The 15,753-nt window shown below is 39.1% G+C and overlaps 1 protein-coding gene across 1 annotated transcript in view; it reads left to right on the forward strand.

The window, feature by feature from the left end:
- The first annotated feature begins 6,545 nt into the window (after positions 1-6,545).
- NUPL2 (nucleoporin like 2) overlaps positions 6,546-15,753 on the forward strand; it is a 17,615-nt gene continuing 8,407 nt past the window's right edge. The window contains exons 1-3 of the mRNA XM_003788499.3: positions 6,546-6,745; positions 10,236-10,464; positions 12,350-12,444. Of these exons, the coding sequence (XP_003788547.1) occupies positions 6,625-6,745; positions 10,236-10,464; positions 12,350-12,444 (445 nt within the window). The 5' untranslated portion in view covers positions 6,546-6,624. The remainder of the gene's footprint in view (positions 6,746-10,235; positions 10,465-12,349; positions 12,445-15,753) is intronic.

The raw sequence follows: 15,753 nt of genomic DNA on the forward strand, positions 1-15,753 counted from the left end.
AGAAGGGACATTTCTTAAACTGATAGAGGCCATCTACAGCAAACCCACAGCCAATATTGTATTGAATGGAGTTAAATTGAAATCATTTCCATTCAGATAGGAACCAGACAAGGTTGCCCATTGTCTCCATTGCACTTTAATATTGTGATAGAAGTTTTACTCATTGCAATTAGGGAAGAAAAGGCGATTAAGGGTATCCATATAGGGTCAGAAGAGATCAATATTTCACTCTTCTCAGATGATATGATCGTATACTGGGAAAATACCAGAGATTCTACTACAACACTCTTAGAAGTGATAAAGGAATACAGCAGCATCTCATAAAGGCTACTGTTGTTGGTATATATAAAGGCTTTCTTTCAAACATGCTGATGTTGCTTCATATCTATGTATATGAAAACAGAGTTGTCCATATGGGTCGTGGTGAGTGTGTCTGTTCATCCAGTTGCTTATAGCAGCTTAGCACAAATGGATCTACTGTATTTGCTCTGTAAACCATCCAGCAGAGATCTCTCCCCAGAACAGTTTCTGTGGACAGTGACAGGTACGTGAGGGAAAGAACTTTGTCTTCAGCTAAGAAATCTGTTTCCTGGGAGCACCTTGCTGGAAATTCTGTATCCACTCACTGCTCAATGAAAACAGACTGGCAGAATAAAGGTAGCCTTTATATATACCAACAATAGTCAAGCTGAAAAAACAGTCAAGGACTCTATTCTTTTCACAGTAGTGCCAAAGAAGATGAAATATTTGGGAGTTTACCTAACAAAGGACGTGAAAGATCTCCATAAAGAGAACTATGAAACTCTAAGAAAAGAAATAGCTGAAGATGTTAACAAATGAAAAACATAAAAACATACCATGCTCATGGCTGAGAAGAATCAACATTGTTAAAATGTCCATACTACCCAAAGTAATACATGATTTTAATGCAATCCCTAGTAAATTTCCACTGTCATACTTTAAAGATCTCGAAAAAATAATGCTTTGTTTTATATGGAATCAGAAAAAACCTTGAATAGCCAAGGCATTACTCAAAAATAAAAACAAAGCAGGAGGAATCATGCTACCAGACCTCAAACTATACTATAAATCCATAGTGATCAAAACAGCATGGTACTGGCACAAAAACTGAGAGGTAGATGTATGGAACAGAATAGAGAACCAAAAGATGAACTCTGCTACTTACCGTTATCTGATCTTTGACAAGTCAATTAAAAACATTGAGTAGGGAAAAGATTCCCTATTTAACAAATGGTGCTGAACTGGCTGGCGACCTGTAGAACACTGAAACTGGACCCATACTTTTCACCATTAACTAAGATAGACTCTCACTGGATTAAAGATTTAAACTTAAGACATGATACTATAAAAATACTAGAAGATAGTGTAGGGAAAACACTTGAAGAAATCGGCCTGGGCAAAAATTTTATGAGGAGGTAATTGAAGCAACATCAAAAATACACTTTGGGGACCTGATCAAACTAAAAAGCTTCTGCACAGCCAAGTCACAGTAAGTAAAGCAAGCAGACAGCCCTCAGAATGGGAGAAGATATTTTCAGGTTATATCTCTGACAAAGGTTTAATAACCAGAATCCACACGTATTGGCAAGAAAAGAACAAGTGATCCATCTCAGTGTAGGCAAGGGACTTGAAGAGAAACTTTTCTGAAGAAGACAGGTGCATGGCCTACAGACATGAAAAAATGCTCATCATCCTTAATTATCAGAGAAATGCAAATCAAAACTACTTTGAGATATCATCTAACTCCAGTAAGATAAGCCTATCACAAAATCCCAAAACCAGAGATGCTGGTGTGGATGTGGAGAAAAGGGAACACTCCTACACTGCTGGTGGGAATGCAAACTAACACATTTCTTTTGGAAAGACGTCTGGAGAACACTTAGAGAACTAAAAATAGACCTGCCATTTGATTCTACAATTCCTCTACTAGGTATATATCCAGAAGACCAAAAATCACACTACAATAAAGATATTTGCGCTAGAATGTTTATTGCAGCCCAATTTATAATTGCTAGGTCATGGAAGAAGCCCAAGTGCCCATCAACCCACGAATTAAAAAATTGTGGTATATGTACACCATGGAATATTATACAGCTTTATAGAAAGATGGAGACTTTACCTCCTTCATGTTTACATGGATGGAGTTGGAAAATATTCTTCTTAGCAAAGTATCTCAAGAATGGAAGAAAAAGTATCCAATGTACTCAGCCCTACTATGAAACTAATTTATACCTTTCATAGGAAAGCTATAACACAATTATAGTTCAACAATATGGGGAAAGGGGAGAGGGAGGGGAGGGGGGAGGATGGGTGGAGGTAGAGTGATTGGTGGAATCATGCCTATGGTTCATCTTACAAGGGTACATGTGAATTTTTCTACATGTAGAATATAAATGTCTTAACTAAGAAAATGACATAAAGGCTATATTAACCAGTTTGATGGAAATATTTCAGATTTTATATAAGACCAGCACACTATACCCCATGACTGCATTAATGTACGCAGCTATGATTTAATTTTTAAAAATTGACAACTTGGGGGTATAAAGGTAAACTTCATTATATTGATGAACAAATGGCCAAGCTATTTCTGTTGGGAATCCATGAGAGATCTATAGGTATTTTTCTGGGATGTTTGATTCTCCACAAGAATAAACTTCCAATCTCCTGCTTTTTAGAAGAAGGGAAGGATAAATGAGAAGACTATGAGCCTTCCAACAAGATTTCTGGAGCTCAGACAAAGAGAATTCTAACTCACCACTTAATAAGCATAAAGTGCTTATAATGCACTCCCCAGAAGTGCATTAATGTACATAGTTACCATTCAATAAAAAAAAAAAATAAGCATAAACTCTCCTGTACCCATTGTTCTGGAACCTGAAGCCTCTTGTTCCTTTTTATCAAAGGAAAATTCTATCTCCTATCAGATTGGGATAGTCAGTTGCCTAACTTAATGGGGCTTTGGAGCTAAATAACCATATCTCATACAGATTTAAAAACAATCCACCCTTCTGTGGTACTTGGTGGCTCTTAATTCTTGAGGCTTTTTGGCTCTCTCTGGGGACTCAGTCACCTTGTAGAAATTTAATTTTACTTCTTCCACTTTTCTAAGTAATCTACTCTCTTCTTCCAGGTGCAGTGTTCATAAATTGTGGATTGAGATTATGGATATATCCAAGTATAATCTGAAATGGTGTTTTTGTCTTCCCTTTTGAGATGATTTTTGAGAGAAAGGGGAAGCAGAAGGATTTTTACTCTGCTGTCTTGAAACCAAAAGTAACTCTCCTATAATCTCACTTTCCTGATTTCCACCTATACTCCTCACCAAAATTATCACTATCAAGTTATGCCAGCCTCAGTCCTAGGCTTTCATTTGTCTCGCACAGCACTCCACCCAGATAACATCAACCCAGGATTCTGACCTTGCCCCTCTCCACCTTCACGGAGCACTGTGCTTGCCCTCACTTGAGCTACTACTGGTATTATTTTAGATCTTTGATCCAAGCAAAATTCTTACACATGCTAGGATTTGCAGGTCTGAAAAGTCAGTGACTACAAAGAAATACTGGTTAATATTTAATACAAGCAGATTAAAACGTATAATTACACAAAGCAGACCTCTGTGTAAAGGCGTCAACGTCAGATCTACACTGAGAAATGAATATAGGGTCATGTTTCCTTGGAAACTACAAAGTTAATAAAATGTAAAATGTTTTCAGAAGCCCTATATTTGAAGCCCTGCCCCTGGATAGAAATTGTCAAAGTGGCAAAGTGATTTAGATCCTCCAAGTTTCTCACTATCAAAGAAGGGAAATACAAATATAGGAGGAAAATAAAATAAACCCTGTGATCTTGGATTGGAATCAGAGATTATTGGTATGAACTCGATTTCCAAAGTACCCTGCCCACAAAAATTCTTATTAATAATGAAAAGAACAACTTTATGGTAGAACAGCTTGGCAGACACCACCTTTATCAAGTGATCATAGTGAACATCACATGTAATGGGAAAAATTGAAATTGTGCACACTGTTCATTGTGAAAACTACGGTGCTACTTCCAAGACAATCCTACTAAAATGAATAATCTAAATCTAATCAAGAGAAACCATCAAACAGATCTGCAGTAAGTAGCTTCTACAGAACAACTAGCCTATAATTTTCAATAACATCAAGATTGGTCGGTCGGTGCCCAATCTTGGGAGCTCAGTGGTTAGGGTGCCAGCCACATGCTCTGGAGCTGGTTGGTTTAAACCCGGCCCAGGTCTGCTAAACAAACAAACAAACAAAAAACAAAACAAAAACAGCCGGTCCTTGTGGTGGGTGCCTGTAGTCCCAGCTAGGAGGGAGGGTAAGACAAGAGAATGGCTTGAACCTAGGAGTTTGAGGGTTTTGTGAGCTATGACACCATAGCACTCTACTGAGGGTGACAAAGTGAGACTCTGTCTATTAAAATATAATTATGTGAAAATCATGAAAATTAAGAAAAGATGGAAGAAATCTTCGAGATTGAACGAGACACATGAAATATGATAAGGCACAATGATTCTGACTATTACTGGGACATAGCAAAACATGAAGTCTAAAGATTAGATAATAATGCATCATATATATTAAAGTCTTAATTTTGATGATTGCATTGTGTTTATGCAAGAGAATTCCTTATTTGTAGGAAATATACAGTAAGTATTTGGGTGATGGCACATTAAGTCTACAATATAGTCTCAAAGTAGTTCAGGACAAAAAGTTCTTTGTACTGTATTTATAATTCTTCCATAAATTTTATTGTTTCAAAGCAAATGAATTGCATTACGAAAAAAAAAAAACTAGTTTGTACCAGTAGTTCCCAGTGCTTCTGTAGATTCTGCTGTTCTCAAAATCCAAAGTATGGGGGTGGTGCCAGCTCCATATGCCGGAGGTGGCGGGTTCAAACCCAGCCTTGGCCAAAAACTGCAAAAACTGCGAGATCAGTGGCTCACCCCCAGCCTGATCATACCCAAACTACAACATATCTGTAATGCAACAGAATCCAATTTATTGACTCATCACAACACAAGGAGACTGCACACCAGAGGAAGGGTGGGTTGTCTCACCATTTGAAATAAAAGGTATCATATTTGAGGGAGGGTGAGAATGGTGCTTAGGGGAAATTTTATTTATTTATTTAATTTTTGGAGACAGAGTCTCAATCTATCCCCCTGGGCAGAGTGTCACGGCGTCAGAGCTCACAGCAACCTCAAACTCCAGGGTTGCAGCGATCCTCTTGCCTCAGTCTCCGGACCCGCCACTATGCCCGACTAGTTGTTTGGGTTTTTTTTTTTTTTCTATTTTTAGTAGAGACATGATCTCACTCTTGCTCGGGCTAGTCTCAAACTCCGGAGCTCAGAAGATCCACCAGCCTCGACCTCCCAGAATGCTAAGATTGACAGGCATGGGCCACCACACCTGGCCACCTGGTGAAATTTAAATGAAACCGTTTTGCTAGACCCAAAGCAAAGCAGACCTCTGTGTAAAGGCATTAACGTCAGATCTACACTGAGAAATGAATATAGGGTCATGTTTCCTTGGAAACTACAAAGTTAATAAAATATAAAATGTTTTCAGAAGCCCTATATTTGAAGCCCTGCACCTGGACAGAAATTGTCAAAGTGTCAAAGTGATTTAGACCCTCCAGGCAAGAATGGGATGTTTCATTTTGAACTTTTATGCGGACTTCAGTGAACAAGCTTTCTCAGTGTGTTAAGAATGGATGACTCTGGCTTGGCGCTTGTAGTTCAGCGGCTAGAGCGCCAGCCACATACACTGAGGCTGGCAGGTTTGAATCCAGCCCTGGCCTGCCAAACAACAATGACAACTACAACCAAAACATAGCTGAGCATTGTGGTGGGCACCTGTAGTCCCAGCTACTTGGGAGGCTGAGGCAAGAGAATCGCTGAAGCCCGAGAGTTGGAGGTTGCTGTGAGCTGTGACGACACAGCACTCAACCGAGGGCGACATAGGCTGTCTCAAAAATAAAATAAAAAAGAATGGATTACTCAAAGGGGTTATTATGATACCATTCTGTTGCCTGTGTCCTAAAAAGAAACTTTGTTTCCTATTTCCACAATCGGTTGTATCTCTCTTTTCCAACCTAATGAACGCCTGGGCAACTTTTCACTTTGTCAGCCAGAGTTAATTTTTACTTTCACAGCTGCTACAAATGGAAAGCAAGCCTCATTCTCTCAAACCAGAGTTAATCCTCCTCTCCAGTCCTTGCTGAAGCTCTGCGTTTGCTTGATCTGCTTTCCTCTCATTTCGGACCTCAAGCCTGCCCGAGGTCCGAGGCCGGGCGCCGAGGTCAAACGCGTTCCCCTTCCACCTAACGGTTCCAGTCTTGCACCTCCCGCGACACCGGCGGAGCGCCAAGGCCGTCCGCTGTTCTCAAATCCTATTGGTTAAAGTCCACGTCTCTCATCGTTCCGGGGACGGAACAAGAGCTAGAGGACCGTCTCTGGGCGCGAAAAGATGACGTCACAGTACCGGCTAGATGGCCTCTGTCGTTCGGTGCCCTCCGCTCGCTGACTGGTGCTGACTGAAGACCCCCTCCGTTGGTGCCGCCGTCGCAATGACCATTTGCCAGTTCTTCCTTCAAGGCCGGTGCCGCTTTGGAGATCGGTGCTGGAACGAACATCCTGGTGCCAGGGGTGCGGGCGGGGGACGGCATCAGCCGCAGCAACAGCCTTCAGGTGACGCTCCCCCCACTCTTCTGCCGCCAGCCGCGCGGGGAAGGCCTGGCTTGAGGCTGGCCGGTGGGCCTCGGGCGCCCAGCCAGTGGCCCAGTGCTGGGCTAGGCACCGTGGCGGCGCGGGTCAGGTGACCCCAACGCGCCGACCATGCGGCCTCGCCGGTCGCACCCCACCGGGCCCGGCATTGTGTTTTATCCGAAGTTTTCAGTCGAGAATTAGGCAAGTGGCGGGTTTTCGCTGAGCGAATGAGGACAGGGTTTTGACCCCGGTGCTTGTGCCAAACAATGAATTTTTAACTCGGAAGTGTCAGTCAAAACTACCTTGGTGAATGACAGTGGTTGGAAGAATTCTCGTGGGACAACACAGGGCCTTCTTTCCTGTCTTTGCGCGTACTTGGTTTTTTCTTGAATACAATTTTTACTAAGCTCTTTTTTTCGAGAGTGTGTCAGAATTAGGACTTGTCATTTTGGGGAAGTCGCGAACTCCTTTGAAAACCTAATTAGAGCTGCAGAGTCATACCGCAGAAAAATGCACCAACTCGTGGAAGTGGGAAGGTTAAGAACTCTCTGGATTATGAGAGAAAGGAATGCGTGGGTCACGTTGATCTGCTCATAGGGCCTTTGCCATTGTCAAAGCTTTTCAGGGAGGAAAATCAGACATGAAACCATAGCACAAGATTTGAAAGATCAGATTAATAATTAGGTGTCATTAGGATTAGAATTCAGTGCTTTAAAGTATTACAAGATGCTATCTCCTTTCTTTCCCTCCTTTAAGGCTAAGTATCTGACCCCTAAACCTTGTGGTGCGTGGTGATTTCTTTCTTTTTTGTAGAGACGGAGTCTTTCACTTTATCGCCCTCGGCAGAGTGCCGTGGCTTAGGGAATTCTCTTGCCTCAGCCTCCCTAGTAGCTGGGACTACAGGCGCCCGCCACGACGCCCAGCTATATTTTTTTGTTGTAGTTTGGCCGCGGCCAGGTTTGAACCCGCTACCACTTGGTATATGGGGCCAGCGCTCTACCCACAGAGCCACAGGCGCCGCCTGGTGCATTGTAATTTAAAGTCTTATCACTCTTGTTTTGTTTTGGAGACAGAGTCTCATTCTGTGCCCTGAGTAGAGTGCCTTGGCATCAGAGTTCACAGAAACCTCAAACTCTTTGCCTCAGACTCTCTAGTACCTTGAGACTACAGGTGCCTACAACGGCCCGGCTAGTTTTTCTATTTTTAGTAGAGACGGGTCTTGCTCTTGCTCAGGCTGGCCTCAAACTCCTAAGCTCAATCAGTACACCTGCCTCGGCCTCCCAAAGCTATGGGATTACAAGTGTGAGCCACTGCGCCCGGCCTCCTCCCTTTTCTAGAAGACAGTCCTTTTGGATCATCCATAATTGGTCTAGTGAAATATTCCAAACCAAAAATCAGGACTCACAATCTCACAAATTTAAATATAGACAGTGCTCAAAAGTGTATACGTGTTTTAAGAAGGGAAAAAAAGTATACTAAAATTGTAATACTATATGCCAACAATGAAAGTTGACTACAAGTCATGTTTAAGCACCTCTTGTAATTGCAGAAGTCAAATGTGACTAGGGTAACACAATTTTAATAGTTTTCTCCTTTCTTAAAATGTGTATACATTTTTGGCACCCTCTATATATGTCCAGGAACAACAGAACATATTTGACATTCAGTGGAGACTTTCTCTTAATGTAATTAGAAAATAAATGTTGAATGGATAGATTAATGGATTTTAAAAATATAAATAAAACTCAGCTGATAAGCTCCCAGAAAGAAGTGAATGCTTCTAGGATTATAAGCATGTAAGCTAAAAGCAACATGCAAAAGGAAGTGAATATTTTCAGTTGTATCATTCCAGATAAGAATTTGGAACTTGTTTCAGTGCCTATAGCTCAACCAGCTAAGGCGCCAGCCACGTACACCTAAGGTGGCGGGTTCGAATCCCCAGCCCAGACCCGCCAAACAACAATGACGGCTGCAACCAAAAAATAGCCGGGCGTTGTGGCGGGCGCCTGTGGTCCCAGCTACTTGGGAGGCAGAGGCAGGAGACTCGCTTGAGCCCAGGAGTTGGAGGTTGCTGTGAGCTGTAATGCCACGGCACTCTGCCCAGGGGGACAGCTTGAGGCTCTGTCTCAAAAAAAAAAAAAAAAAAGGAATTTGGAACTTTAGGAGGAAAGATACTGTTAAAACCTTTAGGAAAAAAGATACCATTGACTCCTACATGAGGAATCCAGTCTAACATTCTCCTCCCTTGTTGGATTTATTAAGTAAGATTTAGGATGCATGTGTGTACAAACTATCAAACAATTGGGAGATGAACTCTCATAACTGAGCATATGCCCCAGCATACCAATTTTTAATGTATTTAGTGAAACATCTAATGCAGTCAGAAACAAGATAAATTACCTTGATCTTGACCCTAAATGGGAAGTGATGAATAAATGAGATTGTTGAAGTAATAAGATTAAAGACACTATAGAGAGGCCTGGTGCAGTGGCTCACTCCTCTGAGCCCTGCATTCAGGGAGATGGAGGTAGGAGTTTTAGGCCAGGAGTTCAAGGCCAGCCTAAGCAAGAGACCTCATCTCTACAAAAAATAAAAAATATAGCCAGGTGTGGTGGCATGCACCTATAATCTTAGCTCCTGGGAGGCTGAGGCAAGAGGATCACTTGAAATCAGGAGTTTGAGTTTGCAGTGAGCTGTGATGACACTAGAATGCTCTGGCCTGGGAGACAGACAATATAGAGATGAGAGAGGATCCTCTTGTCTCATTTTGGTATTTATGAAGTATTAGAAATCTCATAGAGGAACTCAGTACACTTGGTTCACACGTAAATAACCTCTCTAATCTCCCTCTAAAAGCTAGGTGTGTAGGTGTTTTTTCCCCAGAGGGAAGACTGAGTCACATAGACATAAGCATCTATTCAAGTACAGAGGGTAGAATTCTAATCTTTTATATTCACTAAACTCTTCGATTCATTGTCCATTTCTCAGCCTATACTATGATGCAGGGCGAGAGAACAAAGAATGATAAAAACATAGTTTTTTATCCTGAAGTAGCTTATGATTTAGGATGCATGTGTGCACAAACTATCAAACAATTGTTTAATAAACTTATTCACCTGAATTTGGTTATACATCATTATTTTTCTTAAATAAAAATGCAATTAGACCATTATGTGGTTTGTTGATATTACATCTAACTGTTATCTATAAATCAAAGTGAAGAGATTATCATTTTTTAACTTAATTTTTTATTTCAGAATAATGCAGGGGTACACACATTTTGGTTCCATACTTTGCATTTGTACATGTTAAATGAGAGTTATAAATATGCCCTTGAGATTATCATTTTAAATGAATGCTTGTTGAGTCTTTGTATAATGTCTAAACATAATAAGACAAAATATGATGAAGATTTTTGAGATTTAAAAGAGGATTTGCTAGTAAGGTTATTTTGTTCTATTGTTTATTTCAGGTAGCAACAGACGTGGATGGAATACCACCAACCAGAGATATTCCAGCGTAATCCAGCCATCCAGTTTCACCAAATCAACACCATGGGGGGGCAGCAGAGATCAAGAAAAGCCATCTTTTAGTTCTTTTGATTCTGGAACTTCAACTGGAAGGAACAGAGGCTTTGGATTCTCAGAGAACCCATTTGCTTCACTTAGCTCTGATGGACAAAAAGAGGAAAAGAAACTTCTGTAAGTGAAACTCTTCAGGAAAATTACTACCAATTTGCTTATTTTTCTTAAAGCCCCTATACTATTTAAAAAAAAAAAAAAAAAGAAGTATGAATTATTAAAAAAGTAGAGTGAGAGAGCAAAAAGAAGAAAAATCATCCATGGTCTTATTAGAGAAAACTAGTCTCTTGCTGTATATCGTGTTAGACTTTATTTCACTTAAAAATATATCATCTTTACATATTAGTAGAGAGCCTTTCTAGGGGTAATTATGCTTTTTCCACTTTCTATTTTTAACACTATTATGAATATCTTTATAAGGTTAGCCCTGCTTAAGTTCATTCAAAATTATGAGTTCTTTATAAAGTATGAGGTAATTTAGAATAATTTGTGATCTTGAAGGTCACTTACAGCATCTCATTTGTTTTGAAAACTTTTATTTTGATTGCTCAATTCAAACTGATTTCTTTCATTGATTTGTTGTGGAGTAGATTCATGACACTTTTTTTTTTTTTTTGAGATAGAGTCTTACTCTGTCACCCTGGGTAGAGGGCTATGGCGTCACAGCTCACAGCAACCTCAAACTCCTGGGCTTGAGCAATCCTCCAAGTAGCTGGGACTACAGGTATGCACCACCATGTCCTGCTAGTTTTCTGCTTTTAGTAGAGATAGGGTCTCGTTCTTCTTGTTCAGGCTAGTCTCCAACTCTTGAGCTTAAGCAATGCACCCACCTCAGCCTCCCAGAGAGTGCTAGGATTACAGGCGTGAGCCACTCTGCCCAGCCAATTCATGACATTTTCTAGAAGCATTCATGGTAAAATTTATGACTGGTGCCAAAATATGTTTTGTAATAAATAATATATCCCAGTTCATGGCTCCCTGGATGGAATTTAAATATACTTCATTAATCTTTTACTTCCCATAACTAAATTAGAACCGGTGGTAAATATTTTGAGCTATGTACTATATACAATTTGTTTATTTAAAAAATAAAAGAACAGCCAGGTGCAATGGCTCAAGCCTGTAATCCTAACACTCGGGGAAGCTGAGCTCACAGGTTCAAGACCAGCCTGAGCCAGAGCAAACCTCATCTCTAAAAATAGCTGGGCGTTATGGCAGGCGCTTGTATTACCAGCTACTTGGGAGGCTGAGGCAAGAGAATCGCTTGAGCACAAGAGTTAGAGGTTGCTCTGAGCTGTGATGTCACAGCACTCTACCAAGGGCCACAAAGTGAGACTCTTTCTCAAAAGAAAAAATAAATAAATAAAAAGTAAAGGAACAAATAAAATCCTACTTATATTTGCTGCATTCTTAAATTTAATACAGTATTCTGTGTAATATTTATCATTTTATTGTTGCATTCTGGATGGGCAGAAGCTTTCATGTAGAGCCAAATCTATTTATGGCTTTGCCATAAATCAGCTCTATGAATATGAATCTCTTTCCACTGTTGCAAAATGTGAGAATTAGACAAAGTGATTTTTGAAATCTTATAAACCACTTTTAAAATTTCATGATTGTATATCATTTAAGTAGTACTTTGTCATTTCCATATAAATGATCATTGATGTTTATGATAATGAGCAAGAAAAGATTAAAGTTAGTATTGTATGTTTTATTATACTTTAATCCTTTTAAAAATGTACATATGATGGTTCTTCATATATTTGTAAATGGTTCAGTGTATTAAAAACCAAAATTATTAACTTCTCTGACATATTTATAATTATGAAATATAGTTCATATATCTATAAGCTTCAGCTTTAAAGAATATTCATCAGAAAATATAATAGGAAAAATTCTTAACTATGTATTTACTAGAGTTTTAAATTTCAGTCATTGAAAATAATAATAAATTTACCAAGGAGTTAAAAAATCCTTTACTTTTTTTGTTTGTTTTTTTCAGAGAAGGGATTGTAAAAGATATGGAGATTTGGGAATCATCAGGGCAGTGGATGTTTTCTGTTTATTCACCAATGAAAATGAAACCTAATATTTCAGGTAATTGAGAAATTGTGTTTTTAAGATACGTTCTGTGATCTCAGCAAGGTGGCTCCCACCAATAATCCCAGCACTTTGAGAGGCCAGCTGGGAGGTTCACCTAAGGCCAGGAATTTGAGACTAGCCTGGGCAGTATAGTCTTAGCTACTGAGGAGACTGAAGTGGAAGAATTGTGTGAGCCCAGGAATTTGAGATTCTAGTGAGCTACAATCACACCGTTGTACTCTAGCCTGAATAAATAAATTAAGTACATTAAGTTAATATACACACACAAATAGCTCCAGTTAGAAGAGTTTGGGCATTCTTTAAAGTACTAAGTATTCTAACTGAACTTCATAATCACATTGAGGTTGGAGAATATAGTGCTTTTTAGATACATCATTCTCGTGAGAAAATAGTTAAATCAGGACCCACCACAATTCCAATACTATAAGCCCAGGAAGAGGCTCTGCTTTCCTGGTTCTCTGTATTACAACTTCAGAACCTCTCAGCTGCCTGCAGTGAATAGAAGAGCCATATCCAGCCTGCCATTAAGGCCTCGTGCCTTGTCCTATTCTCTTCATCCCTCCCTATCTTTTTTCTGAGAATAGTTATTTTTAGGAAAGCATATTAAGACCTATCCTGGAAGTAATGTTTGAAGGTTAAGAGCCTTAGTTGGGATATAGAGATATTCTTTAGAAAAGCCCTTTTCTTCCCATCTTCTTTAGTCCTAAGCGCTTTCTATTTTCCTTACCCTAATGAGGAAATAGTAGGTACCTGGCAAATGGAAATGCTTGCAGTCAGTGCCCAGGGACTCTGAGATCTCCATTCTGTCTTCACTATACCTGTTCATTCTCTGTGAGCATTTGTGTCACAGTACTCCTTAGTTATTTATTCACTCATCCATTTAAAAAATATTTATTGAATTTCTTTTGTGCCAAGTACTAAGGATTTAGTGATGAGCAAAACAGACAAAATCCCTCCCTTATAAAACTGCAGTTCTTGAGGAAGATAAACAATATTTAATGCAAATAAATTAAGATAATTGCAGGTAGTGATATTTTCTGTAAAGACAAAATGTTGAGCCTTTATAGTTTTAAGTACTAATACTTAATTAGCACTCAAGTATTGATAAGTCTTATTCAATTCAGAATTAAGTATAATGCTTAATGCCCCCAAGCAATGCTTCTTAGGATGTGGAATATGGATCCCTGACTAGGGTTGCCAGATAAAATATAAGACATTCAGTTTAACTTAAATTTCAGATAAAGAATATATTTTTAGTGGCCAGGCATTGTGGCTCATGCCTGTAATCTTAGCACTTGGGAGGCCAAGGCAGGTGGATTGCCTGAGCTCACAGGTTCCAGACCAGCCTGAGCCAAAGCAAGACCTCCTCTTGAAAAATACCCAGACGTTTGTGGCAGGAGACTTTAGTCCCAGCTACTCACGAGGCTGCGGCAAGAGAATTACTTGAGCCCAAGAGTTTGAGGTTGCTGTGAGCTATGACGCCATGACACTCTACCCAGGGCAACAAAATAAAACTCTATTTCAAAAAAAAAAAAAAAAGAATATTTTTAGTGTATGTATAGCCCATGTAATACTTGGGACACATTTATACTAAAAATATATTTGTTACATGATTCAGATTCAGTTGGACATTCTGTATTTTTATTTGCTAAATCTGGCAACTTTATCCCTGAGACCCTTTTAGAGGTGACACAGATTCAAAAATATTTTTATAATAATACTAAAACATTAATTGCCATTTTCACTGTGCTGATATTTGCACTGTTGGTGAAAAAGTATTGATGAGTAAAACTGCTTGTATCTTAGCATGAATCAAGGCAGAGGCAACACACTACTAACAGACTATAGTAGTCACAATAAAAATAAATGCCATTTTTACTTAAGAATGATGAAGTCCTTGATGAAGAGGTAAAAGTTACTAACTTTGTTAAATCTCGGCCCTGAGTACACACCTTTTTATTCTGTGTGACAAAAAAAAAGCACTTAGAGTGCTTCTTCCCCAAACTCAAGCATGATGGTTATGCTAAGAGGTCACCTGTGTAATATGTGATTGAGTTGTGAGCTGAGCCAATCTAGCCACTTTTTTCAAAGACAATTTTTATTTGAAAGAATGACAACTATGATTAGGTATTTGGCAGACATTTTCTAAAAAATGAAGTGAGCCTGTCACTTCAAAGAAAACAGATGAAATTGTTTATTGCTGGTGATGAAATTCAAGCTTTTGAGCAAAAATTAGAATCATGAAAAACTCTTTTCTGTCACTATGAAAATGATTACTTCTCAATACTTAAAATCTCTTTTGACGAGAGGGTTGGCAACATTAACAATTGAGAATTTTTGACACATGTGCCAACATTTTTAGTGAACCAGTATTTTCCAAATGACCAACGTGTGTGATGTTACAAAATTATACGTGGTTGAAAATCTATTCTACATGTGTGTTAACTAGTGGATTTTAATATACTAGTACAAAAAGTCTACACTACATTATATAGCTTTAAGAAACTATCACCTGTCAACTTTTGGCATAGTATAAAAGAACAACATCCGCAATTATTTGGAAAGGCCAATCAAGACTTCCGTTCCCAGCTTCATATCTCTGCAAGTACAGGTTTTCTTCATATACTTCAACTAGAACAACATGGTACAACAGAATGAATACAGAAGCATATATAAAAATCCGGGTGTATGGCTCAGCACCTGTAGCACAGTGATTACGCCAGCCACATACACCAGGGGTGGCAGGTTCGAACCCAATCCGGGCCAGCTAAACAACAATAACATCAACAACAAAAAATAACTGGGCATTGCGGCGGGCACCTGTAGTCCCAGCTACCTAGGAGGCTGAGGTAAGAGAATCGCTTAAGCCTAAGAGTTGGAAGTTGCTATGAGCTATGATGCCACAGCCCTCTACAAAGGGCAACATAGTGAGACTCTGTCTCAAAAAAAGAAAAGAAAGAAAAAGAAAAATCCAGGTGTACTATTAAGCTAAATAGTAAAGATTTACAAACAAAATAATGGCATTCATCTCACTAATTTTTTTGTTTTTTGTTTTGGAAAACAGGTTTTTTGTTTATGTAGATACATAATTAGTTTCTTATTTTTTAATTAATAAAATTTAAATTTCTCATTTTCATTTTGAATGTATGTAACCCATGTAAACAAAAGCTCTTTGGAGTCCTTAATGATTTTTAAGAATATAAATGGGACAGATGAATCCAACTACTTACCAGTACCTGATCTTTGACAAGCCAATTAAAAACATTGAGTGGGGAAAAGATTCCCTATTTAACAAATGGTGCT

Source organism: Otolemur garnettii, unplaced genomic scaffold, assembly GCF_000181295.1.
Source record: "Otolemur garnettii isolate 467f Iridium unplaced genomic scaffold, OtoGar3 scaffold00028, whole genome shotgun sequence".
Taxonomy (NCBI): Eukaryota; Metazoa; Chordata; class Mammalia; order Primates; family Galagidae; genus Otolemur; species Otolemur garnettii.